Source organism: Cnephaeus nilssonii (assembly GCF_951640355.1).
Source record: "Cnephaeus nilssonii genome assembly, chromosome: 7".
In the NCBI taxonomy this organism is placed as follows: domain Eukaryota; kingdom Metazoa; phylum Chordata; class Mammalia; order Chiroptera; family Vespertilionidae; genus Cnephaeus; species Cnephaeus nilssonii.
In genome coordinates this window covers 93,932,356-93,960,094 of record NC_137078.1, presented here as the reverse complement: position 1 = coordinate 93,960,094, position 27,739 = coordinate 93,932,356, and the positions used below count along the sequence as shown (strand labels likewise).

Sequence of the window (27,739 nt, the reverse complement as noted above, 5' to 3'; positions counted from 1 at the left end):
TGTGTCTGTCATGGTGTGGGGTGTGTCTGTCACGGTGTGCGGTGGGTCTGTCGCGGTATGCGGTGTGTCTGTCACGGTGTGGGGTGTGTCTGTCATGGTGTGGGGTGTGTCTGTCACGGTGTGCGGTGTGTCTGTCACGGTGTGTCTGTCACGGTGTGTGGTGTGTCTGTCGCGGTGTGTGGTGTGTCTGTCGCGGTGTGGGGTGTGTCTGTCGCGGTGTGGGGTGTGTCTGTCACGGTGTGCTGTGTGTCTGTCACGGTGTGCTGTGTGTCTGTCGCGGTGTGCGGTGTGTCTGTCACGGTGTGGGGTGTGTCTGTCACGGTGTGCGGTGTGTCTGTCACGGTGTGCGGTGTGTCTGTCACGGTGTGGGGTGTGTCTGTCACGGTGTGTGGTGGGTCTGTCACGGTGTGCGGTGGGTCTGTCACGGTGTGCTGTGGGTCTGTCACGGTGTGGGGTGTGTCTGTCACGGTGTGGGGTGTGTCTGTCACGGTGTGCGGTGTGTCTGTCACGGTGTGCGGTGTGTCTGTCACGGTGTGGGGTGTGTCTGTCACGGTGTGCGGTGGGTCTGTCACGGTGTGCAGTGGGTCTGTCACGGTGTGGGGTGTGTCTGTCACGGTGTGGGGTGTGTCTGTCACGGTGTGGGGTGTGTCTGTCACGGTGTGCGGTGTGTCTGTCACGGTGTGGGGTGTGTCTGTCACGGTGTGTGGTGGGTCTGTCACGGTGTGCGGTGTGTCTGTCACGGTGTGGGGTGTGTCTGTCACGGTGTGGGGTGTGTCTGTCATGGTGTGGGGTGTGTCTGTCACGGTGTGCGGTGTGTCTGTCACGGTGTGTCTGTCACGGTGTGTGGTGTGTCTGTCGCGGTGTGTGGTGTGTCTGTCGCGGTGTGGGGTGTGTCTGTCGCGGTGTGGGGTGTGTCTGTCACGGTGTGCTGTGTGTCTGTCACGGTGTGCTGTGTGTCTGTCGCGGTGTGCGGTGTGTCTGTCACGGTGTGGGGTGTGTCTGTCACGGTGTGCGGTGTGTCTGTCACGGTGTGCGGTGTGTCTGTCACGGTGTGGGGTGTGTCTGTCACGGTGTGTGGTGGGTCTGTCACGGTGTGCGGTGGGTCTGTCACGGTGTGCGGTGGGTCTGTCACGGTGTGGGGTGTGTCTGTCACGGTGTGGGGTGTGTCTGTCACGGTGTGCGGTGTGTCTGTCACGGTGTGCGGTGTGTCTGTCACGGTGTGGGGTGTGTCTGTCACGGTGTGCGGTGGGTCTGTCACGGTGTGCAGTGGGTCTGTCACGGTGTGGGGTGTGTCTGTCACGGTGTGGGGTGTGTCTGTCACGGTGTGGGGTGTGTCTGTCACGGTGTGCGGTGTGTCTGTCACGGTGTGGGGTGTGTCTGTCACGGTGTGTGGTGGGTCTGTCACGGTGTGCGGTGTGTCTGTCACGGTGTGGGGTGTGTCTGTCACGGTGTGGGGTGTGTCTGTCACGGTGTGGGGTGTGTCTGTCACGGTGTGCGGTGTGTCTGTCACGGTGTGCGGTGTGTCTGTCACGGTGTGCGGTGTGTCTGTCACGGTGTGTGGTGTGTCTGTCACGGTGTGCGGTGTGTCTGTCACGGTGTGGGGTGTGTCTGTCACGGTGTGGGGTGTGTCTGTCACGGTGTGCGGTGTGTCTGTCACGGTGTGGGGTGTGTCTGTCACGGTGTGTGGTGTGTCTGTCACGGTGTGCGGTGGGTCTGTCACGGTGTGGGGTGTGTCTGTCACGGTGTGGGGTGTGTCTGTCACGGTGTGGGGTGTGTCTGTCACGGTGTGCGGTGTGTCTGTCACGGTGTGCGGTGTGTCTGTCACGGTGTGCGGTGTGTCTGTCACGGTGTGCGGTGTGTCTGTCACGGTGTGCTGTGGGTCTGTCACGGTGTGCGGTGGGTCTGTCACGGTGTGCGGTGTGTCTGTCACGGTGTGCGGTGGGTCTGTCACGGTGTGCGGTGGGTCTGTCACGGTGTGCGGTGGGTCTGTCACGGTGTGTGGTGTGTCTGTCACGGTGTGTGGTGTGTCTGTCACGGTGTGCGGTGGGTCTGTCACGGTGTGTGGTGTGTCTGTCACGGTGTGTGGTGTGTCTGTCACGGTGTGTGGTGTGTCTGTCACGGTGTGTGGTATGTCTGTCACGGTGTGTGGTGTGTCTGTCACGGTGTGCGGTGTGTCGGGGAGCCTGTCTCGGGCCCCGGTCTCCTCCTCTGAGACTGACAGCTGCCTGTATTTCCTGGGAGGACCAGGCTGCTGTAGGATCCAGCCTGGGGCTCTGCCCCGGACGCCCCCAGTGAGTCTGCCCTGGCAGTGAGGTACCTTTTTTGGGTTGTTCTTCTCGACCACGCCGTCCCGGTCTGCGTCCACATCCAGGGAGAGCTCTGGGGACAGACACACGGGTGAGTTGTTGAGCCTGCCAGGCAGGGTGGGGCAGGGACAGGGTGGGGCAGGGACGGTAGCATCAGGGTGTAGCTCACCATCTGCCTGGTCCTTGGAAGGAGAGGGCCTTGCTGTGGTCATCTCATCCGACCCCTGCCTCCCCACCCCCCTGTCTGCTTATGGTCGAGAGGTGCGGTCAGCTAGGTCTGGATCTCCCACCAGTCAGCTCTGGTGGTGGGTGGGGTGAGCCTTACTGTACAGATCTGGGAGCCTCGGTTCGGAGAGGCCAGATTCTGCCCAGGGTCACGCAGTGGCCTGAGCGGAACTGGGGCACTCACTGCGGTTGGTCTGAGTTGAAGCTCTTATTTTGAAAACAGTCATAGGATTCCCGCACTCCTTTCCCAGCCTGGCCAGGGCATGTGTGCGCAGGTGTGTTTGAGCGTGTGCACCTTTCCCAGAATGCTCAGTGGCCCAGATCCCACCTCCAAGGACTGAGGGCTTTAGTTTGGGCGGGAAACTGGGTCTCTGACCCCTCTCAATCTGAGGGTGCTCGAGAGGCCAGGCTGTCAGACAGAGGATCCAGGGAGGGGTCCCTGTTTCTCCTTTCTCTTGGGGAAGGGACCTTTGTGGGGACAGGCTTCATGGAACCTGTGTGGGGCAGTGACATGAACCCAAGATGCAGCATCAGACAGTGCTGGGTTCAAGCTCTGGTTCTCTGCTTATAAGCTGTGTGACTTTGGCCAGATTAAACAGCCTCTCTGATCCCCTTTCTTTACCTGCAAAATGGGGCCCTTTCCAGCCAGAGGAGTTGCACTAATTGCAATAGTCGGCACCACGGACATTGTGAGGCAGACACTTCTGTGTGTGTGGGGGGGTTGCTCTGTGCACTGTGGGCTGTTGGGCAGTCTCCCTGGCCTCTGCGCCCTGGGTGACAGTAACACCCCCCAGCGTGACAACCAGCATGTCTTCAGAAATTGCCGAATGTCCCTGCGAGGCAAAATGCATTAGAGACGAGCAGGGCGGGGCAGGGGAATTGTTGGGAAGGTGATGGGAGCATCACACGGAACGAGATGAGCCGGATCCAGGCCCGGGAGCGGCCCAGAGGGCTCAGCCTCACGCTGGGCATGACTTGGACTGCGCCGGGAGTTGGGTGGGAATGAATGGATTCCTGGTGAGTCCCCTTGGCAGGCGTGCCCGCTCCCTGGACCGGGTGGGGCGGAGGGTCCTGGCTCAGGAAGGGACTGATGTCAGCCCTCCTCGGGTGGCTCATCCCGCGTCTGGGGATTAAGTTCACATCTTCCCTTTGCTCACAGTTCGATTCCCTCCCACCCTCGAATGGGGCTTTTCTGGGGCGAGAAGGAGGCTGCGGGAGGGGCGGCTTTAACGGCACCTGGTCCGTGGGAGAGGGGCAGTCCAGCGCCCCCACGTCGGCAGCCCTCCTGTCCGTTAGACACTCTAAGGCAGCTGTATTCCCTCCTGGCCCCATTCCCTCAGCAGGTCACTGGTGAGCACCTGGGTCAAGAGCCCTGGGGTGGGCCATTGGGGCACAGGGCCTGCTCTCAAGGAGTCCCCGTCCTATGGGATGCACAGTATTGCTCCCATTTTAGAGGTGAGCAAACCCAGGCTCAGAGACGTCCCCTGTCAGAAACCTGGGCGGCTGGGGCAAGCTGAGGACTTTAGGGAGAAAGCGGGAGAGCCAGAACCACCCGCTGCTGATAAAGAGGCTGCAGGCTCAGGTGGAGGAACCGTATTGATTTTGGCTCCCGGACCTTGAGGAACTTTCCAGCGGGACACGCCCCACGGACACTCCTCCCTGGGAACCGGCTGCAGACCGGCCTCCTGAAGGAGTCGCTCTCTTTGCTTTTTAAGATAATCATCTCCCAGGTGTACAGTTCCCTGTGGCAGCGGCAGGCACTTCCCAGGCACACTCTCCCTTCTGTCCTGCCCGTACAGACGAGGAAACCGAGGCAGCAGGGGGGAAGTGACAGGAAGTCCCCAGAGAGTGCAGAGCCAGGCGTCCCGCTCGGGCCTCTGGATCCAGACCCCTGCCCTGGGCTGTTCCCTCCACGGATCCAGGCTGCCCTCCGCCCTGGGCTGCTTCCCAAGGCCAAGGCCGCCTTCACACACTTGCCCTGCCGCCTGAAGGTCATCCCCGGAGGAGCTGGCTCCTGGGTGTGTCCCTGAGAGCAGTGGCTCACAGGAGATCCAGGATAAAGCACTTCATTGTGCTTTACTTCATTAGGATTTCTTACATTGAGAAGTTTATGGCTATGTGCACCTCACAGACAAGAAATCGAATAGTCCCGAATAGCTTCTAAAGAAACACATCAGTCCCCCGGCAGGCCCGTCCCCTCAGCTGCCTGGAGCAACCTCCACACACTAAATAAGACGCTTATTGCTCTTTCTTGGTTTTTGAAACTCGGGTAGGTTTCACTGGCTCCCCGTTACGCAATCCGGGCATTACGTAATCGGGCTTCTATGCCACCCACCCTCCAACTGCCCACTGCACATTTTCTGTCTTATGACCCATGAGCCGTCTCCAAATTCAACTGAAATGGCCTTCTCGCCCCTCCTCCCTCCCTCGGGATCCCCTCCAAGCTGCAAGCCATCCCTGGAGGACTTCTCCCCGCCAACCTTTCTCCCAGTGTCCAATTTAACGAGATTCCAATGGGATGAGATCCTCGTGGGGTCGGAGAGCAGGGCTGGCGTGACCTCTGCCCTCCTGGGATGGCTCTGCCTTCCTGGGGAGGAGGGCGAGGACATCTGTTTGAGGGTCTCAGGGCTCTAGACATTCCCCAGAGGCTCCGAGTCCTACCTCAGCTCCTGGGAATAGCCCCAAGGTGTCAGGTGGCGCCTGGGGTGTGGGGCAGATTAACGGAAAATGCCAAATTGGCTTTTAGGCAGTCTGCCTGAGTAAGAATCTAGACACTGAAGCCTTAGCTCTGACATAGAGCCACAAGCATTTTGGGGGGCTGCCAGCCCCATGGACAGTGGCAGGGCGCCTGGCTTTCTTGCCCTAACGGGCAGCCTGGGGTGTGGTGGGGGAGGTCTCTGTCCCCCACAGCCATCCTAGGCGCTGGGAAGGGGGCGCAAGGAAGGAGGACCTCAGGTGGATGCTAAAAATTGTCAAGGCTCTTGTTGGTGTACTGCTCCCGTTGCCAGGACCACAGCAAAGAGGGTGAGACTCTGACCTCTCCTCCCACCCCAACCTTCTCCCTTAAGAGGAGAGTTTTGCAAATCAGTCCTAACTGGAGTCTTAAAGGTCCTCAGGGATCAATGAGCTCAAACCCCTCTTTTTTAAAGAAAACTTTCACCAGGGATATGTTCATTGATTTGAGAGAGAGGGAGAGAAAGAGAAATATCAATATTAGAGAGAAACATCAATTGGTTGCCTCTCAGAGGACTAGGGATCAAACCCACAACTTAGGTATGTGCCCTGACCAGGAATCAAACCTTTAACCTTTTGGTCTTCGGGACGATGCTCCAACCAACTGAGCCACGCTGGCCAGGGCTCAAACCCCTCATTTTATAGCCTGAAACATGTGAGGTCTAGAGGAGGTGGGCAACTTGTCAAGGTCACACAACAAGTCCTTGGCAGGCCTGAGACCAAGACCTAGAACCTGATTTGGCCAAGGGCACTGTGGGTTTACACCCAAATTCCAAGAGGAAGTCTGAGGGCAGTCCGGTTCTTCAACTTCACCCAGGCAGGGAGAAGGTGTAGCCACTCCAAGAGGAAGGGGGAAAAGGAAAGAGAGCATCGCCTGAGCACCTACTCCATGCCAGGCTCTTTGCACGCTCACCCCACCGAATCCTTGCAAGCAATGTGCAAGACTGCACTGCGAGCCCATTTTGCAGATGAGGAAACTGAGGCCCAGAGGGGTGATGGTCACAATGGATTGGAGGGGACAGAGCCAGTACTTAGAGACTTAGTTCTGTCTACTCTGGTCCAGAATTCTTTCTGCTCAGGACAGAACTGGGGTGAGACAGACTCAGATATGCCCTTGAGAGACAACCCCACCACTTGGGGTTGTTCCTGCCTCTGAGGTGCTGCCCCCGAGTGATTACTCAGGATGTAGGGCTCAAGCACCCCTGGGTAGATGCTCGAGAGGAAGACAGGACCTGGAAAGGCAGAAAGACCAAATTCTCGCCAGGGTCCCTGGTGGGACAGGAAACAGTTCAGGGAGGTGAGTTTTTCATAAAGCTTTATTTCTGCGATGCTAATGACTCTTTTCGTGCTGAGATTATGCCTGCCTACGTTTTAGGTGTTCACATGTTGAAATGATGGTGATCACTGATGACAAATTATTAATGTCTTTTTTTGGGCCCAGCATCAAAGATGCCAGTCTTATTTATTTATTTTTGGTGTGTGGGGGTGGTGGTGGGCATTTTACTGGCCCGTGGAACCTAAATATCTGGACCTTGTGGCAGTTAAATAAGTAATCACTCAGTGCCCTGGCTGGGTTGGTTCAGTGGATAGAGCGTCGGCCTGCGGACTAAAGGGTCCCGGGTTCGATTCTGGTCAAGGGCATGTACCTCCGTTGCAGGCTCCATTCCTGGCCCTGGTCAGGGTGCGTGTGTGAGGCAACCAATCGGTGTGTCTCTCCACATCGATGTTTCTCTCTATCTCTCCTCCTCCCTTCCACTCTAAAAATCAGTGGAAAAATATCCGTGGGTGAAGAGTAACAACAACAACAAAAATAATTGCTCAGTGAAACCACAACCTCAGAACGTCAGAAGGACGAGCCTGGCCATCCACCCTGGGTGCGTTTAGTATCTTCCGGGGCGTCAGCACAAGCTTTGCCGTCTTTAGGGGTGAGGGGAAGTCAGTCCTGCCCCCGCACAGTGCATTATTTGCCATCTATCCCGAGTCGGCCTTGCTTCGGTGAATGCTGCAGCCAGCCCCTGGGGTCACCTCACTTCACTGGCCTCCGGCCGCTGCCCTTCCTGCTTTCCTCCTCAGGTGTCCACCTCTGTGGGATTAGGTTTCCTCGGGGACGGTCATCCGAGACAACCTGGGGGCTATGCGTGCATGCGAGGTCCACCCCCATGCCAGCCCTCAGCTGCAGCTTGGCAAGCTCTAGTTTCCATCTCTCTAGGACCCTGAGGTTGTCCTGACGACCCCACCCCAGGCTGGGCACCCCCTCGGTATAGGAGGGACAGGGTGACCGGCACCCAAGCCCTTTGGGAACAAGCTGAGAAGCAGAAGAGCACAGCCTATTTTGGCAGCTGAAAGCACAGGCTGGAGAAGGAGGGGCTGGTCTGGGAACTAGCTGGGTTTTTTTTTTGGGGGGGGAGGAGGGTATGGGGGGTGACTTCCAAGATCCCCAGAGAATACGAGATAACGGAAAAGACTTGGCTCTCACAAACCACTTCCCGGGTGTGTGGCCTCAGGCAAGTTTCTGTTTGTTTTACTTTTCAAGAGCCTTGGTTTTGTCATCTGTAAAATGGGGACAACAGTAGTGTCTATCCTTGGAACAGTGGTAAGACTAGACTAAGATCATGACAGTAAGACATCAAGTATTAGAGCCTGGCACACTGTAGGTGCTTAATAAATGTCAGGTGTTTCTCCTCCTCCTCTTCCACAAAGCCCCCAGCATGGTCCTGAACACAGAGTAGGTGTTCAATAAATGGAAGGCACCAGTATCATTCTTAAAGTACTCAGCATGTAGTCAACACTCAATAGCTGGCAGTCCTCTCCTCCTCCCCGCCCCCCCCACCCCCAGCAACTGTCAATGTTAAACTAAGGCTGGATGGGCAAATCATCCTCTGAAATATAATCACATTCTATGTTTAAAAAATTTAAAAATACGTATCATTAACATCCTAACGGCAAAAGAGTTGAATGACGGAAGGTTCAGAAGACCACACCCCTGGGCCTTGCTGAGCCAGGCTGGGCTCCACCCAGGACAGGGGATTGCTGTGCAATGGGAAAAACCTGGGAGGGGATAATCCGGAGTTCTGAACTCAACCTGCCACCGAGTTGCTGTGTGACTATGAACGAGTCCCCTAACCTCTCTGGGCCTCACTGCCCTCATGAGTTAAATGAAGGGCTTGAACGAGGTGGGTTAAGGACCCAGGCTGCATCTCTGGGTCCAGGGAGGGTAAAGGAGTGGCTAGATGGTCAAGGACAGCACAGACTGTGGGCAGGCCATCGCCCTCACCATGAGAGGCAAGCTCTTCTCCAGGCTGCAGGGGAGGGGGAGAGGGGAGGAACAGGCTTCTCTTCCCCGTGATCCAGAGCGCCTGGGAGGGGGACCCTGACTTTGGGGTGAGTTGCTGGCAGACAGGGCACACCTCCTCCCTAGTAGAACACCCCCCACCCTAGGAGAGAAGGGCCTGGGCACCACTCCTCCGTCCTGCATTATTCAGAGGAAGCTCCGCGTGCCAGGTCTGCAGCACTGAAAACAGCCCAAGTGCCGCTGAGAAGGGCCGCATGCCAGGCCCGGGGATGAGGCACCCAGGCCAGAGCCTTGTCAACTCACCGATAGCTGTGAGGAAGAGCCCAGCCTGGTCGATGGGGCTGTTTCCCTCCTGCTCATAGTAGCTGACAGTGATCTTGGTAGGGAGGGCGTGCAGTGGGAGGGAGAGAAGAGCAGAGATCACTTATCACAGGCAGGAAACTCTAACAGTGACCACCTTCCCCGCCTTTCACCTCACAGCCTGTCAAGCCAGCCAGCTTTTTCCAAACATCTGAACCCTCTCCTCCAGGAAGCACTCCGGGGTGGGTGGGCTGCTTCCCCCAGATTATCAAACTAGATAGGGGATTCCCATCCCCTCAGAGTGCATCCAGGGTGCTGACTGCCCACCTGTGCCCCCTGGTATATCCTGCTGCCTGCGGGGTCCCCACATCTGCAACCAGGGGCAGGGCTGAGGCTGTTTCCCTTGGATAAGGCCCAGCCCCATCACTGCCACGGGGCACCTGAAGTTCATAACTAGAGAACCCAGTGAGGAGAGTCTGGTCTTGGCTCTACCACCTGGGCAAATCGCTTGGTGGCATGGGCACCCAGCAGCCCATTTTATACAGGATCAAAACAAGGACACCTGTGGCTGTAACTCCCAATGATTCTAATATGCCACCGTTCAGCAGCCCGCAATTTTAACCTTCCACGAAGCCATCCTCCCCTGGTCAACACGGAGCTGCCCCCTACAGTAGCCACTAGCCGCAGGTGGCTATCGAGCATTCGAAACGTGGCAAGTCCGGATGGAGATGTGCTGTACGTGTGAAAGGCTCACCAGATCTAGACTTGGTATAAAAGAAGAGTGTAAGCCACCTCATTAATGTTTTCTGTGTTGGTACCATGCCGAAATGGTAATACTTTGGTATGTGCAGTTAAGGAAAATACATTATTAAGTCCACCTGTTTCTTTTTCTCCTTTCATGTGGCTCCTAGGAAACGGACAATGACACGGGCGGCTTGCATTCTGTTTCTATGGGACGGCTCTGGCCTAGCCTGTCTCGACTCCAGCGCGGCCCCTGGCCCCCTCGGCCCGTGGGGTGGACGTCCCCAGCCGTGGTACCTTGTCGCTGCTGGCCTCGGTGCTGGCCTGGCTCATGCTGAGCCGCAGCGTGGTGCTGGGTGAGAGAGGCCAGCGCTGCTTGCCGTTGGTGGCCACCTCCTCGGCCTGCCCGTCACACACCACCTCCACCCGCACGTGCTCCGAGCGCTTCAGGCTGAAGGTCTGGGCCCCCGCGGGGGCTGCGCTGCAGGGAGAGAGGAAAGGTTAGGTGGATCCCTGGGGCAGGTGGGACAAGGAGATTGCGGAGGAGACTCCGGGAGGCTGCAGGGACCCTCCGAGGTTGTCTGGCCTGGGGGACTCCAAAGGACCCCGCTGGACTGCCATCACCTGTGGTGAAGAAGGCACTTGTTAAAGTACGGATTCCCAGGCCAATCTTGTACCTACGGAGTCAGAATGTTCGAGGGCGTGGGGGCTGGGAATCTAATGCTCAGCGAGCTTCCTGACGCTTCTGATGGGCAGCCAGCTGTGGGGGCTCTGTGGTGCCGTAGGGGTGGATGCCTGAGGCCCAGGCGAGGCATGAATTCGCTTCCAAGGCAGCATGAACCCCGACCCTGTCTCCCACCCCCCATCTGGTATGTGAGCTGGAGGCCAGGAGAACTCAGATGAAGCCAGGAGGCCGTCATCCAAGTGCTGGGTTTGCACAGGGATGGAGCCTGGAACGTGGGTCCCACAGGGGCAGGCGTGAGCTGGCTCTGCCACAGAGACCCCTCCTTCCCGCCGCAGCTTCCACAGCTCAGAGTCCCCTCCTCTGAGTCATTCCTTGGGGATCCAGAGTGGTTTTCTATTGAGAGGGAAGTACTTGGAATTTATTTATTTATTTTCCAAGTAACCAAAAATTTTTATTTGACTAAATTCTATTTCATGCATAAGCATGACAGTCTCCCCTGTTTATCAAGACGTTGGCAATTAAAAAAAAAACAACAACCCAAAAAAACCCCCACAAGCAGGGTAGTCCACAGTTTTACTGTAGGATTTTTTTTTTCTTTTCAAAAGGTCTCTCCCCATTTGGCCATATCAACTCTCAGTTCAGACCATTAAATACAGACCAATTTTCAAAATCACTTCTTCACTTCTCCAAGATCTTCAATGCTATCAGCATCCACCTCTGAACATTTTTCCTGAATGACATCAATGATCTTGTCTGTAGTCTCCCTGAATGATGATCTCATCCTCCCCTGTCACTGAGGCACCACAGGAGAACTTTTGAGCAAAAAATCTCTGTGCTTCTTTAAGATCAATTTCAAAAGTCGCAAGGTCACACACTCTTGTTACGCATTTCTTCTTTGCTCTGGGGATTTTGGCTATCGTAACCTTTTGTGGTACGGTCTTCTGTTTTTTTGTTTTATTTGACCCCTTCCACTGCTCTTTTGTTTTTTCTTCTCTTCCTCTTCTCCTGCTGGTCCTTGACGCTCACTAATTCCAGCTTCTTGTTTGGGTGAATTTCCTACTGTAAGTTTTGCGAACTCATTTGGAAAATTCTTCTCTAACTCCTGTCTACATTTAGCAACATCAGGCTTATATTCACAGTACTCTGTTGGTAATGAACACACTATACTGTAAAGGACCCGGAGTGGGTAATCTGCATCTAACTTGGTATTGCTCCTGGAGTCTCCTTTGCAATCATGCCCCCCGGATTCAGAAATGTCAGCAGCCACCTCACAAACCCGGGCGGTCGTACAGCTGCCGACGCCTCCGCTCCCGCCACTACGGCCAGCTGAAACGACACATGCAACTCCTCTTCTCTGGCCCGGGCCACCTGAGACTGGAATTTCTTGAAAAGCCATCAAGATTTCAGGGCAGGAAATGAAGAGGGTTGGTCCAGTTGCCATGGACTGAATGTTTGTGTCCCCCCAAATTCACACATCGAAGCCCTAACCCCCAATGTGGTTGTATTTGAAGACAGGACGTTTAGAACATACTTAAGGTTAAATGAAGTCATGAGAGTGAGGTTCTTCGTATAAGGATTGGTCGCCTTTTAAGAGGACGAGGGAGAGATTTCTCCTCCCGCACGAGGAGCACAGAGTGAGAAGGCGGCTGGCTGCAAGCCAGGAAGAGAGTCCTCACCAGAACCTGAGCGTGCTGGCACCCTGATCTCCGACTTCCAGCCCCAGAACGGTGAGAATATAAATTTCTGCGTTTAGGCCACCCGGCCATGGTATTTTGTTACAGCAGCCCAAGCTGCCTAAGACACTAGCTTAAGGGGAGGTAACAGGAAGGACAAAGAGGCTAGGCGAGAAAGGTGCCTAAGGCTGATGGTTTTGCTAAATCCAGTTTATGGCCCGAAGGTTCCCAAAGGTCAAAGAGGGCTCAGAGGGATTTAGGTGGGATTCTCATGGGATTTGGGACTAAGATGTAGGTACACGTGTCGGCCTCAAGGGCATATCTGCTATTTATAGAGCCTGGTGCTCCTGGGTTCCAGAATAGTTCTCCGCTATGGGCTGGGCATTAGAATCATCAGGGGTGCTGTTGAAATCCTCAGGGTTTATTTTAAGGCTACAGATTTATGGATCCCATCCCCAGAGAGTCTGGCTGGCAGGACTGAGGTGTGGCTGGGGCGGCTGAGGTGTGAACAGTGGCCAGGGTTGAATGAGGTTTAGACCAATGGTTCTTGAAGTTCAGCAGCAGCAGCAGCAGCAGCAGCACTGGGCCGCTCCTCCGAGTTTCGGATTCAGTAGGTCTGGGGTGAGGCCTGAGAATGTGCACTTCCACCGTGTTTTCAGGAGCTGCTGGGGCTGCTGGCCCAGAGGCTAGCGTCTGGGAACCCCTGGTCTAGATGTTCAGCAGTGCCGTCTGGTGGGTAGAGCCCTGGGTGGCCACTGTGGTGAGTGTGAATCTGCAGAGGCCACTACACAGGGTCTCCGTGGCCCGGGCCCCAGGCGACAGGGGCTCCTGGCAAAGCCCACTGGTCAGGGCCACTGGCAGGAGAGAGTGGGCAAGGATCCGGCAGCTCACACTCATCGCTGGGAAAGGAGCACCATAAGGAACCGCCAAGGCCACTCAAATTCGTGTCCGTCTACCCTCTAAATCCCCAGCCTATCGTGGGAACACTGGGCTGAGCTGAGGCTGGACGCCTGTTGGCCATGGCCTGCTGCCCTCTGTCCATATCCGGCACAGGAGAAGCACAGAGTCTAAGCAAAAACCCTGGATTGGGGACACATGCACAGAAGATGTGGGTTCGAGCCCAGTTTGCTACTGGCTCGCTCAGGGGGCCGAGCAGGACGGAGGTGAGCCTTTCAGAAGCACCAGGCAGCAGTTCCCAAAGGGAGGTGTGGGCACACGTGTAAGATGCTTTTAGGCGGCACGTGGATGAGCATTTTAAAAGATGTATGTATTGATTAAATGTGTTATCTTTTTAAGGCAATTGCTGAAGGCTTGCTACGTATGGCAAGGATATAAGATCTCCACTTAAAACGAAGTTAGAAGAAAACTGTGAGTTAATTTACAGAACACTGCTAATAGCACTATAGGTGAAATATGGTTTTGGTAAAAAAATCACAAGAGCTTGGGCAATCTGGCCCCGGGTCCGGGTGAGGCCGTGGGCCCCTGGATCCGGGTGAGCCTGGCCCCGGGTCCGGGTGAGGCCGTGGGCCCCTGGATCCGGGTGAGCCTGGCCCCGGGTCCGGGTGAGGCCGTGGGCCCCAGGATCCGGGTGAGCCTGGGTCCCGGGTCCGGGTGAGGCCGTGGGCCCCTGGACCCGGGTGAGCCTGGCCCCGGGTCCGGGTGAGGCCGTGGGCCCCTGGATCCGGGTGAGCCTGGCCCCGGGTCTGGGTGAGGCCGTGGGCCCCTGGATCCGGGTGAAGCCGTGCCCCTGGGTCCGGCCGAGACCAAACCAGAGGGAGTCGGACCTGCATTACCACCATTTGTCCACCATCCAGAGCTGAGGGGTCAGTGCCGACATGTACTCATAAGGAACTGGTGGACATTGATATTGGGTCTCAAAAGAACTGTTGGTCCAGAAAGAAACTCACTACAGAATGATTCATTTGCCTGTCAGCATAACTATTATTGCTCGTCGCACATTCAATTCTTATAAGTATATCTCTAGTGACACATGATTTCGCTCATCTAGGGGAAATGATGAACAACATGGACTGATGAACAAGAACAGAACCAGAAACAAGGAGGCATCGATCGGACTATCGGGCCTCAGAGGGAGGATAGGGGAGGGTGGGGGGAGGGGGGAGAGATCAACCAAAGGTCTTGTGTGCATGCATAAGAGCCTAACCAATGGTTAAGTTCAACAGGGGGTTGGGGCATCCATGGGGAGGGGTGTGGGATGGGAATGGGGGGATGAGGACAAATATGTGACACCTTAATCAATAAAGAAATTAAAAAAATAAAAAAAAATAAAGTTTTCTATTTTCTTCTAAAAAAAAAAAAAAAAGAGCTTGGGCAATCGTGGGCTCAGTCCTGGGAAATATTCCTCGAGCGTAAGTCCCTGCTGTGACCACCAACTTCCTGGGTGGCCTGGAGCAAGGCGCTTCTCCTCTGTTTCACCAAGTGCTAATTGAGTGAATGGGACCAGGTCCAGGACTAAGGCTAAGGTCCTCGGTTCTGAAAAGCTGGGGTTCTCTCCGCTGGATCCCCACTTCAGCTAGAGCCACTGTTATTCCACCTGGTTTTATATATTGGGTTTCTGCATACAATTCTATTTAGGAAAAAAATGCGTTACAAACTCGCAGGGCAGGATGTTGGTTTAGGACCCGGACTGGCAGTAGTGAGTGCTGTAAGTGGTGCTTCCTGCTGCCTTCTTTCCTCCCGGCCAGGGAGACGCTGGAGGAGGCCCAGAGGCTCGGGGGTTAACGCCTGGCCCACGCTGAAGCTCCAGGGCCCCACACCCTCCTACTCCCCAGCACCAGCCCTGCTCGGAGCTGAGCAAACAGCTATTCTTGGAGCAGCCCTGGCAGAAGCAACAAAGGCGCCCATTGTCTCAGGCGGATCCTGTTGGCTGCCTCCCTTCCCAGGAGAACCTCTCAGAATCCCCCACAGAAACCCGAGAGCCAGGGGCAGTGGGCGCCCAGGACAGTATCCAGGGTGAGAGTGGGGGTGTTGGAGGTAGCTGTGAGCTCCTGCTTATGGGATAGCAGCAAAGACAAAGATAGTGCGGACAGAAGGACAGGCTGCCAGGTCCTGGGGCCACACCTACTCTGCCCACCTCTGTATCCCAGCACCCAGCACATGGCCATACTCACTACAGACTTCGGGAATAAATGAATGAATGAAGCCACCCTTCTTGGCTTCCCAAACTCTGTAACTGGAGTGACAAAAAAACAAACAAACAAACAAAAAAAACAAAAACCAGGTCACTCGCCTGCTTGAAATTATGCAGTGGCTCCCCGGTGCCGACCCATACAATAAAATCCAAACTCTTTAGCCTGGAATTCACTCAGTGGCATTTCACCACTACGTCTCAGCTCGACTCTCCAGACTCATTTTCTGCAACTCCTTCCAACCTCTCAACTGCCTGCACTGTTCCATCTCACCGTGCACTTCGCATATGTTGTTCCTTCTACCTGCAACACTTTCCCCTGAATTCTCTGCCTGGCAACCGTCCATCCCTACTTGAAGACACAATTTAGTTGATTTGTCCCCATGTTTATTTTCCCCTGTGGCTGTTAGCTCCTTGGAGATAGGGGCTGTCTTTCTTTTTGTTTCAGCATCTGGCCCAGTGTAGGCATGCAGTTAATAGAAATATTTGCGGCAGGAAAGGGTGGAAGAGGAGGGCTTGCTTATGCCGTTAGTCATTCACTCTACATGTGTTTAGTGAGCACTTACTATGTGCCAGGTACAGTTCTAGGTGCTGGGAGCAGATGGACAAAAAACATTTCCTAGACCCATGGAGCATATATTCTAGTGCAGTGGTCGGCAAACTCATTAGTCAACAGAGCCAAATATCAACAGTACAACGATTGAAATTTCTTTTGAGAGCCAAATTTTTTAAACTTAAACTTCTTCTAACGCCACTTCTTCAAAATAGACTCGCCCAGGCCATGGTATTTTGTGGGAGAGCCACACTCAAAGGGCCAAAGAGCCGCATGTGGCTCGTGAGCCGCAGTTTGCCGACCACGGTTCTAGTGGAAGAGAAAGACTGTCAATGAGTCACGCAATTAATTGTGTGATTATAGCTATGGTAATTGCTATAAAGGAGGCGTGTGGTGTGCCTGAGGCCCTGACCGGGGAGTCAAGGGTTCCTGGAGGAAGTGGCATTTGAGCTAAGATCTACACTTTCCCCTCTGAAGGACAGACAAGAATGAATAGGCCAGTGTTTCTTAATCTGAGCATGTGTCAGCAAATCTTAGAGGACCTGTTAAGATATAGCTTGGTGGCCAGCCCCCGAGCTTCTGATGCAGCTGGGTTGGGCTGGGGCCTGAGCAACTGTATTTCTTCCCCGCCTCCAAGTTCATTGAGGAGCACTGGACAAATATAATTGTATGTATTTGAAGTGTCCGATGTGATGATCTGATACACACATACGCCGTGAATGAGAACAGGCGTTTCTCACAAGCTCCCGGGAGACGCTGGTGCTGCTGGCCTGGGGGCCACGGCTGGAGAACCACTGAATCGGACAGAGCGAGGAGAGGAAGGAGGGCAGAGATTTCCAAGCAGCCAGGACAGCAGGGTGAGTGAGGGTCTGAGGCGGACGTTTGCCCAGCGCGTGGGAGAAGTTGGAAGGAGGTCTGTGAGTTTGGAGCTTGTGAGCCGGGGGAGGGGAGTAGTGGGAGGAGAGGGCCAGGTCATGGCGAGGAGCATGAACGCTTCAAAGCAGGGGTGGCAATTGTTTCTGCGCTGTGGGCAGATGACCCAGGGTGCAGGGTGGGGGGTGGATCTCAGGAGAGCAATACCGGGAAGAGGAAAACAGCGAGAAGGCGACTGCAGCTGTCCAGGTGAGCGACGGTGGTGGTCTGGGACCAGGTGGTGGCCATGCAAATGGATAAATGGCTGGCTGGTGTCAAAGGATCTTTGAGCAAGACTGGAAAGCAGTGTCAGACGTAGAAGAGGGAAGCTCACTGAGCCCAACCCCAGGGGATTCTGGGCTTTCTGACTTATCATCTGCCTCGCTTCACAGCTGCCGGGAGCTACCCAGTCTCGGTGGCTTCACCCAGTCAGTGGTCAGGGTCACAGTGTGGCCTTGCAGGCGGGGGCAGCTCACTCAGCCCCAGGCGTGGGTGCGGCATGCCTGCTCCTCGCTGGCGTCTGGCTGTCAGCTTGTCCACCTGCCCCGAGCCTCATTAACACCAACTGGGCTCAGCTGCACCGTGACCCCAACTCCTGGCAGCCTGAGCACAATGTCCTGTCCTCAGGCCTTTGCAGGAGTTTGAGCTGAGGGGGTTGTGGGTGCCAGCCTGGCATGCAACCCCAGGTGAGCCCCCTCCGGGTGAGGGGCTGGGGAGGGAGGCAAGGCCTCCGCACTGGCAAGGTGGTGGCTGGGTTTGAGGTGGGTGGCTGCTTCTAGACAGGGATTGGCGGAGGAAACCCTGACGTCTGCCTTCAGCCAGCCTCCCTCTCTGCTTGGTAACCTCAACAGCCTCTCTCTAGGCACTGGTGCCTCCAGCTGCCCCGGGCCCTCTCCTTAGGGAAGAAACAATGTACTCCATGGTCACCGTCTCCCCAGACACCTTTGATGACTCCCCACTGCCCACAGAACAAAGTCCATTGCCTGAGCCTGGCATTCAAAACCCTGGTCTTGAGCTTACTGACTCTCCAGCTTTATCTTCCAGGACACTTGAACTCTGCCCTTTCAGCCCTGATGTGTCCCACGTTTCCTGCTGGGTACCTCCGCTTCTGCATAGCATGTCCTGGTCACACTGTGAACACCTGTCCCTTCTGCATCTTGGTTGCCACCTCTTCTAGGAAGTCTTCCCTGATCCATCAGTCAGGACTCATCTTTCCCTCCCTTTGCTGGTGCCTCAAACAACACTTAACAAATGTTCAGCATTTCTCTCTCATGAGCATTATGAACTCTTGGAGGCCATATCTCATTATTATTTGATTTAATAATATATAACGAACCCAATACTAACTCATGATAACTACTTATGAGTATTTATTAGGTTCCAGGCACTGTTCCAGCCCCTTGGCCCACATGATATCAGTCCATCCTTTCAATAACCCCATGAAGCCTGTGTTAATGTCATCCCATTTTACAGATGAGCATGTTGAGGCCCACAGAGGGCAAACCCTTGACCTAAGTCTCAGGGCCAGTAATGGCAAAAGGTGAGGTCAGCTCTAGGCCTGGCTGCTCCCTTCCTGAGAGAGCGTCTGTAGGTGACAGTCCTCTCTAAAGGTCCTCCAAGAAGGGACACCTGGTGGGGGGCGGGGTGAGTGGCAAGCCTGGCTCAGGAGAGGGTCAAATGAGAGGCTCTTCGGAGCCTCTAGAGCCCCCTACTTATTTCTTTTTTTTATATATATCTTTATTGATTTCAGAGAGGAAGGGAGAGGGAAAGAGAGATAGAAACATCAATGATGAGAGAGAATCATTGATTGGCTGCCTCCTGCACGTCCCCCAATGGGAATCAAGCCCGCAACCCAGGCAGGCATGTGCCCTTGACCGGAATCGAACCTGGGACCCTTCAGTCTGCAGGCTGATGCTCTATACACTGAGCCAAATCAGCTAGGGCCCCCTACTTACTTCTCATGAGGGGGTAAGAGGCCCAGAAAGGGGACAGCAAAGGCTGGCTTCCGCCCTGGGCTCCTGGGTTAATGACTGAGGCTTGGACCAGTCAAAATTCCTGGGCACAGGGTCTGGCATGGCTGGGCAGGAGAGAGCTGCCTCTGAAAACTGGCCTCCCCCAAAGTTAGGCAGGTGTGCCTGTCCAGCTGGGGGGTGGGCACTGGGGTGAGCCCCCACTACTGTGCTCCCATCATGACCCAGGGCCCTGTGGGCAGGAAGGAACGGCTCTCGGGGACCCCAGCTGTGCAGGAGGCTGTGGGCTCGACCCTCAGGCCTGGTCCTCCTTGGAACCTCACCACTCGCTGAGAATTAGCTTGAAACCTGAGCCCGGAGCAGCTCCTGGCTGGGCCTCCTGTTTAGGGTTGAGGGCTCTGGGTGCTGTTGTGATTTATGGGGCCGCCTGACTTGGCCTGATTCCTCCGCCCATCATTCTCTCAGGAGCAGGTGCTGCTCTGGCCAAGCTCGGCCACATGCCCCGACCTTCCACTGGCCCACCCAACCGTGTCTGTGCCTTGAGGCGGGGGTGAAGAGCTCAGCCCCATGACAAGCCAGTCCACGCACATCACAGGCTGCACATCATTCATTCATTCACTCATTCATTCAACTAAGAAGCCCTTCACTGACTTAGGGGCTGGAGGGGCACGGGAACCAGCAAGCCAGTGAGCATGGAGGGGGTCACACTAAAGCACAAGTCCCCACAGGCAGCCACTGGCAGTGCAGGCGGGGCCTGGGCTCTGTGCTGCCGCCATTTGCCAGCTGTGTCCTCTTGGACAAACATTCCGTACCTCAGTTTCCCTGACTGTAAAAGGGGGCAATGATAGCACCTACCTCCTTAAGTTGTTATGAAGTTTAAACACCTGTAAATTATTAAATATGAACAAGATGACTATGCAAGGTGCTGAGAAGGCTGCCTGGTTCAAAAGAGGGCGTTAACTAAATGTTAGCTAGGAATGGCCAGTACATAATAAGTTCTGCAAAGAAAAAAACACAGCAGTGAGGTACAGAGTGCCTGGGGCTCGGAGAAGGGCACCATGACATGTTGGTGGAGGTGACATTCGAGCTGACACTTGATGGGTGGATGTCAGGCTTGTGGAGGTCTGGGGGATGGTGCTCCAGGCAGAGGGAACAGCACCTGCGAGGCCCTGCGGTGGGAGTGAGCTGGGTGCTCCAGGGCTGACAGCGTCCCGAAGCCAACGCGGCCGGAGCGGAGTTTGTGCGGGAGAGTTGGCAGGAGAAAACTCAGTGAGGCAGGGCCTGGCACTCTATGTGGAGGGGAGACCACGGCACCCCAAGTCCCCGTTGCTTCAGACCGGATCGCACACCCTCCCTGGCCTTTGTCCTAAGGATACTTTCCAAACACACCAACCAAGAGACAGAGGGAGGAAGTCTGGGAGCGAGCCGAGGGAGCGAGATGGGGATGGGAGGCATATCGCACTCTTCCTGGCGTCCCCCACGTTTTACTGTGCCAACGTCTAGGAACTTCTGCCCTGGTACCCTCTTTCCATCTTCGGCCAGAGAGTGAGGGGCAAGGCCCTGCTGAGAAAAGTGACTGGTCAGCCTGTGCCTTGGGGTTCCCTGGGGAAGGGGGCAGGATCACCTCCTACCTCCTACCTCATGGGCTCATCCTGAAGTCAAATTTAACCAGGAGACTGCCCCGCAGGGGCAAGAGACAACTGTTAACGCCTACTCTGCCCTGGAGCTCCTGCAGGGTCAGGGTGCAGACCCTGGCCTCTCCCCACCAGGGCCTGGGGGATAGCTGCCCAGTGGGGAACCCTGAGCCTGGGCTGTTCAGTACGGTGGCCACCAGCGACAGGTGGCTATGGAGCATCTGAGAAGCGGTTACCGCACTGAGACGTGACGTGACGTGACGTGATGTAAGAAGCCGAGGGAAGGACAGGAGGAGCTGTCTCCCGGTGGTTGGTGGGTCAGTGGGAGAGCCGGGCGGTGTGTGATCCGCCGTCACTTTACCCCAAGGCTGCCCTTTCTCCACTCTCTCCAGGCTCCACGGGTGTCCCTGGCTCCAGCTCAGGAAAGCATCACTCGCCAGAGATGGTGAAACCAACCTGGGACACCACTCCGCTCGGGCCCCCTCTCCCGCTTCAAGTCACAATCAGAGGGGACCCAGGCCAGCCGCAGCGAAGAAGCGACGGCCAGGTAAAGAGACCGTGGGGGGGGGGGGGGCATGTGTGGGCAAGGCATACACAGCCAGACTGAGATAGTGCATGTGGGAGCAGGGGGAGGAAATGACAAGTATCCTCAACAGCTATCTCAACGTCCATCTCCACACAAAGAATCGCACTTCCCTCTTTCTACGCATCTGCTCAGAGCTTGCGGAGACGAGCACTCGGAACGTGGCTGGGTCCGGGCATCCGTCCCCCAAGGGGCCACTTCTGCTGGGAGAGGGCGGGTGAGTCGTAGGGTCTGCTGGGGTTGAGGAAGGCGAGGGCCCAGGTGTGTGTGCATCTCAGGAAAGGGGGGCCCAGGGCCCTTGGATAGGGTGTGGGAGCTACGGCCTGTTCCCTTAGAAGGAGTGAGGAGTCAGGATACCAGTCCCTCACTAACTGGGCCCAGGGTCCTCCAGGCCTTGCCCTTGGGTGTCTCTTTGGAGACCCTGGGGCGGGGAGCATCCCCTGGGGATTTGAGTCAGGACCTTTGTCTGGGTCAGGGGGGACGCCGTTGGAAGGGGAGGGTGGAAAGCAGGTGGGTGAGTCTCTGGGGGCAGTGGGATCATGGTCCAGGTGGAGGGTGGAAGAGACACTGGCTGAGAGGGTCATCCAGTTCAACCTGCTAGTTTGAGGGTCACACAGGATAGAGTGGAGGCTGAGTATGAGTTCAGCCAGAACTGGGCCTGAGTCCTAAGTGAGGTTGGGCCAATGGCTTCATCTCTTTGAGCCTCACTCTCCTCATCTCCAAAATGGGTTGATCCCAGCAGGACCTCCAGGTCTATGGTGAGGAAGGTAGCAGATAATGCATTTGGTTCATAAGAGCTTACTCATATCCTCTGCTGTTATTAATACTGACAGGAGCTCTTACCACTGCGGAAATAGGAGGAACAACAGCAGACTTAGTTCCAGGAGGGGCTTCCTTTCTGATCGTCACAACTGGGGGGCTGCTACTGGCATCTCGGGGTCAGACGCCAGGGATGCTGCCACACACCCTACGATGCACAGGACAGTCCCTACAACAATGAAATCTCTGGCCCACAATGCAACAGCGCCAAGGCTGAGAAACCCTGCTCGAGGCCTGCGCTGTTCAGCAGGGTGGCCACCAGCATCTGAGATGCGGTTACTGCACTGGGATGTGATGTCGGTATAAAAGACACACTGGATCCCAAAGACTTAATATGAAAAAGAGGCTGCAAACGACCTAATACATAATTGTTATATCGATTACGAATCGAAATGCTAATATTTCTGCACCTATTGGGTTAAATAAAATGTATTACTGCTGAAACCGGATTGGCTCGGTGGATAGAGCATCGATCTGCGGACTGAAAGGTCCCAGGTTCGATTCCGGTCAGGGGCATGTACATTGGTTGTGGGCACATGCCCGGTAGGGGGTGTGCAGGAGGCAGCTGGTCGATGTTTCTCTCTCATCGATGTTTCTAGCTCTCTATCCCTCTCCCTTCCTCTCTGTAAAAAATCAATAAAATATATTTTAAAAAATGTATTACTGACATTAATTTCACCTATTTATTTGAACCTTAAAAACGTGGCTACTGGAAAATGGAAAATAGCCCGAGGTTCTGTTCGTGGCTGGCACTCTCCTGCTGCTGGGCAGTGCTGGGCTCGACTGCACCTCTCTCGGCCGGGGGTGGAGAGCCTTAGTGAAGTGTGGGTGCGAGGTGCGGGTCATTGTGGCTGCGACTGATTTCTTGAGAAAGGACAAAGACGAGTCCACACCTCCCACACGCTCTCCCCCCAGTTAGGCTGGGCCCCCCTTCTTTGCTCCCCACCCCCCACTGGAGGTTCCCTGCCAGCCTTCCAGGCTGCATCCAGGGCATAAACAGGCGGGTATGGTGACAGCAGAGGCTTAGAGACTTGAGCATCCTGGCTCCCCGCCGGCTCCCTGGCAGTGCCCAGTTCAGGATGGGGGGTGGGAAAAGAGGAGCTCTCCCAGGCCACCGAGGACTGGGCTGCACACCACTGCTGTGTTGTGGCCCTCAGAAACCGCCCTGAGATTTACATGTGGGACAACTGAGGCCAGGGCAGCTGAGTGGGGAGGGTGCCTGGCCTGCAGTGAGCAGGCCCTTTGCCTCGGAAGGAGCCTGGGGCTTGATGGTGTCCTTGTGGCCAGTGCCTGCTGAGGCGGCAGGAGACTGGCTGGGCAGTGTTGCCAGGGCCCGAAGGGGACAGAGAGACTGGGCTGGGGAGGGTGTGTGGGAAGACACAGGGATGGGTTTGGTGGGGGCCTGAGAGCGGCAGGGCGCTCCAGGTGACAGTGATTTGGGAGCAATAAGCCCCATGGGCACCTCCCGCTCAGCTCAAGGCACAGAGATGTTAGGGGACCCACCCCAAAGATATCAGCACGGGGTCCCACCTCAGCCCTGCCTGCCCCCTGCTCTCAGCACAGAGCCCATCCCCCTGGCGACGGGGAGCATTTGGAATTCTTGGAAGAGAGGCTGCATGATCCTTGGACTCCCCACCGTTTCATTTGCATCAGTCACACCCTCACAAGGCCCACCTCACACACCTCAGGGAGATGGGTCGTTCGACTTGGCTGCTTCCTGGGGGTTGGGGTGGGGCCCTGACCTCAATCCCCCCCACCCTTCTTTCTGCTGTCTCAGAAATCCTGCACCCAAGTTCATGGACAGAAGGGTGGGGGAACAGGTCCCGAATAGGGGCATTCTTCTGACGAAGACCCCACCTCCGCACCCTCAGCCGGGTGGGACAAGGTCCCTCCTGGACCCCAGGGTGAAGTCAAGGGAAGGCATTTGGGGACATGGAGCCCACAGCCAGTGCCCAAGGACAGCAGCCCCCACAGGGTGAAATCGGAGCCTGAGCACCCCCCAGGGCCAGAGGCCGCCCCAGGGCAGCTAGCTCCCCAGCAAATCCCAGAGGAAGCTCAGCTGAGCTGGGAGTGGGTGAGGGGCTGGGCTGAGGTGGAGGGGCTGAAGGAAAAGGGGGGCATAAGGGAGAAGGGCAGTTTTGAGGGGAGAGTGGGGAAGTGAAAGGGGAGAGGAAGGCGGGAAGGCTGAGGGGGTGCTGGAGAGGGCCGAAGACTGGGGTGCAGAGGAGGGGGCCTGGGAAAGAGGCAGTGAGGGCGCTGGGGCTGTGCTGGGGTGTCTAGGAGGCTCTCAGGATTTCGGGGAGGCTGATACAAGGTTTGGGGCTGTCAGGTTTCTGGGTGAGGTTCCTAGGTTTCCTGGGCGCGGGATGAAGGGCAACTCAGGCTGGAGCAAGGCTGTCCGGTCCCGAGTCCCGAGTCCCGAGTCCCGGGAGGGTATCGGGATATCTGGGGCCGAGATCTCCCGCGAGGCCCGGGTCCGAGGTGGTCGGGCAGACGCGGGACCTGCTCACCTGTAGACGTCGGTCCAGAGGTACGTGCCCAGCACGTACACGGCCTCCACGCGGCTCCCATACTGCAGCCGCACCGTCCGCTCGCGCAGCATCTTCCCCGCAGTGCCGGCCCGGTGCGGTGCTCGCCGGTCCGCCGCCTGAAGCACCTGGCGCAGGTGAGCCGCTGCAGCCGCCGGCGCGGGCCGCTGCTCCGCGCACCCTTATTCGGCCGCCGGTGGGCGGGGCGGGGGCGGGGCGGTCTGCTGGCTCCTCTCCGTTGGGCTGAGGGCCCGTCAGTCAGCCATGGCCACGCCCTCAGCTCCTCCGCGTCCCCCTGGTGGCAGCGCGGAGATCAGCTGAGACCAATTTTCTCCTTTCGTGGCTGACTCAGTCATTCATTCAGCACACTCTCGGTGGGCTCCCAGCTGCTGGGCGCCGGGATGCGGGCTCAGGACCTCCTCCGGGCGCCCCCAGCCTTGCGGGGTAGATAACGCGAATGCGGAGCTGCCCCAGGGGCGAGGACAGAAGGTGGTGGGAGCCCAGAGGAGTGGGTGCTCTAACCTGGCCTGGTGTCCGGGACCGGAGCCTTTTGAAAGGAGGCCTTTGCAAAGTAGGGAAGTGAAGAGAGGGAGCTGCCTGAGCAGAGGCAGGAAGTCAGATACAGCGTGACACCTCCTCCACCCCGCAACCATCAGATCGGGGAGAATGGGGAGTGGGGCCCAGCAGCCTACAGGGCCACATTGCCAAGCCAATGCATTGGTGGGTGGGCGATGGGAACCTGGGCTTGGCGAGGCGTGGTCAGGTGTGGAGGTAAAAGGGGCCATTCTGGCTGCGGTGCATGGAGGTGCCCTGGGGAGGGCCAGTGAAGACCCCCGCTGGGGCTGCGTGAGGGCTGGAGAGAGAGGGATTGATCTGGCCAGTGTTTGTGAGCTGAAATCTTGATGCTCCAGTGGAGGGACAGTGAGGGGGCGCCGTTCTGGCCGGGCCACTGGGCAAAGGGGGGTGCCAGAGGTGCCGCTGCCGACACCAGTTTTGTGTCTTGTGGAGGCTGAGGTGCAGGAGGACATCCAGTCCAGCCCCCACCCCTGTCCCAGGCCCTCCAGCCCTGACGCCAAGTCTGTTGAAATAATTCAGCCACGTGTGAGCAAATCCTAGCTGGGGACGGGAGCCGAGGGGTGTGTGTGTGAATGGGCTATAAGAGGGGAGGGACAGGTTGGAGGGGATGAATGTCTGAGAAGGTCTGCTGGGAGGATGGGAGCCCTGAAGGGGGGAGGCTCAGAGGGTGAAGAGCTCAGACACACCCCTGACGCCAGCGGCCTCCTCAGCCTCCTCGAGAAGCCCAAGTTAGGAGATGGTGAGGAGCCCAGCTGCTCCGGGGTGGCCAGGATCTGGGAGGAATGTGGGTGGGGAAGGGGAAAAGCCTGAGTGAGGCTAGGGAGGCACGTGTGTCTCTCTCCCCACCCCCCAGCCCCCACCCCCCACTCCATCTCTACCCCAAAGGCACACAGACACAGGTAGCTTCTGATGGGCTCTGGAGGGCATCATCCAATAAGGAGACAGCTAGCTGGTGGCCACCTGTCAAAGAGGAAAAAGAGGTGCAGCTCAGAGCTCACTTTGAGGCCTTTGACGTGAGCTCCTGTCTGGGCACCCCTCTGCCAGGAATTACTGTGTGGCAGATACTGGGTAGATGCCAGGGTTCCCACTTTCCTGGGGGTCATAGAGCATGACACCCTTATTTCACCCACTGGGAAAGTGGGGCCCACAGTCGGGGAGGAACATTGCACTCCCACGGAAGCCCAGCCCGGGCAGGTCACAGCAGGAGCGGGGTAGGGATAGACAGGTGATTGCCAGGAGGGAATGAGGAAGGTAAGCCTTGTTGCATTCTTCCTGTGAGCCGCGCACTTTTCACGTATTGGAATGAGATCATTACGCCCTCCCAATAACCCTGCCACTTCACAGACAAGCAGGTGAGCCCCGGAAAGGTTAAGGAATTTGCCCTCAGCCTCATGACTCCTTACAGTGGCCGAGCCAGGGTAGCAACTTGCACAGACGTGGCGGGGGAGGGGGGGCGGCGGGGGAGGGCAGAGGGACGCAAGGCGGTAAGAACAGAGGAGGAATGTTGTCTCCTGATTGGTAGGTGAGGAAGCTCTAGGCTTTGCGGAGCCTCAGACAATTCACCCTGCCATTCGCCGCCTCACTTTCCTCATCTGTGAACAACTGGTCTCTCGGCATCGATGTAAGGGTGACATCAAATGAGACAATCTATGCAAACACCAGTGCAGTGTCTGGCCAAAAGGGGAGAGCTCAAAAGAAAGAAATTTTCCTCTCCTTTACAATCCAGCCTGGCCCTGCCGACCCACCCTCAGCTCTGCCCCTGGCTCAGGGCCCTTGATGTCGGCCAAAGGGCTCACTGGTGCGAGGGGAGCCTCCTGGTGCCCAAGGGTTTAAAATAGCTGAAGTGGCCACAGCTGTTGGTGGATTCGGGGCCGGAGGTCTCAGGCATCAGGCTGCTCCCACAGCTCCCCTGGGGCCCGGAAGAACCCCGAGGCATCCCATGATCTCATGGTGCCTTTTGGGGAATGCCAGCCAAGGGCAGGCTTAGCTTGGGCCGGCTCCTGGCACTGATCTGCACCCCAAACCCCCAACTCTGGCTCCTGCCAGGCCCGTGACCAGAGAACCTGGGCTGGGAGGGGCTCTTAGGACCCTTGACTGGGGTCTCTCTGTGCCAGGCCTCGGGGGAACCGGCGAGGTGACTCAGACATCTCCCGGGCCGGCCTTGAGGAGCCTGACAGCTCGCCGAGGGCAGCATATGAGCGAGACTTTAAAGAGAAAGAAATACACAAGTAATACCTGACCACTGGGAACATTAACAATCTCCTTCCCCGTGACCCCAGATGATCACTGCTAATGCCTTTGAGAACGACCTCCTTCTTTGAGAATGACCTCCTCGCAGGGCTGCCGGCCTGGAGGCAGTGCCAGTGCAAGGGGGCTGTGGGGGACCACACCTACTGGGCCCGCAGGCTGTGCCAGGAGCTGATCCCAGGGCTTCGCACCTCTTAGCTCATTTAATCCTCCCAACAACCCTGTGAGGCGGGAGCTATTATTATCCCCAGTTTGTGCAGAGGCACCAGCAGCCTGGTGGTAAAGCGCTTACATGGCCTTTGGACTTGGCTAACCTGGGGTCAAGTCCGGCTCTGCCCCTAACCGGCTGGGGGGCCTCTCTGGGCCTCGGCTGGTTCCTTCATATAGGAGATACAGTAGTGCCCGCTTACCTGTGGGGTATATGTTCCAAGACCCCCCGGGGACACTTGAAAACATGGGTAGTACCAAACCCTCTGTATACTATGTTTTTTTCCTCTACATACACACATACTTGGGATAAAGTTTAATTCATAAATTAGGCACAGTAAGAGATGAACAACAGTAACTAATGAAATAGGACAATTATAACAATAAGCTGTAATAAAAGTTATGTGAATGTGATTTTATTAAGTACAATAAGGGTTACTTGAACACAAGCACTGTGATACTGCGACAGTCAATCTGACAATGGAGCCGGCTACTAAAGGACTAACAGGCAGGTACCCTGTACAGCACGGATGCTATGGACGAAGGGATGATTCCCATCCCAGGCAGGACAGAGCGGGAGGGCATGAAATTTCATCTTGCTACCGTG

General features: G+C 56.3%; 1 protein-coding gene and 1 pseudogene across 2 annotated transcripts in view; both read right to left on the bottom strand.

The window, feature by feature from the left end:
- Positions 1-24,259, bottom strand: part of PADI2 (peptidyl arginine deiminase 2) — a 49,773-nt gene extending 25,514 nt beyond the window's left edge. The window contains exons 1-4 of the mRNA XM_079776235.1: positions 24,085-24,259; positions 9,895-10,078; positions 8,860-8,932; positions 2,318-2,379 (exon numbers count right to left, since the gene is read on the bottom strand). Coding sequence (XP_079632361.1) covers positions 2,318-2,379; positions 8,860-8,932; positions 9,895-10,078; positions 24,085-24,176 — 411 coding nt within the window. The 5' untranslated portion in view covers positions 24,177-24,259. The remainder of the gene's footprint in view (positions 1-2,317; positions 2,380-8,859; positions 8,933-9,894; positions 10,079-24,084) is intronic.
- LOC307102717 (density-regulated protein-like) lies at positions 10,953-11,678 on the bottom strand (annotated as a pseudogene). Its single transcript has one exon. The product of its transcript is annotated as a density-regulated protein-like (transcript).
- Positions 24,260-27,739: the final 3,480 nt, after the last annotated feature.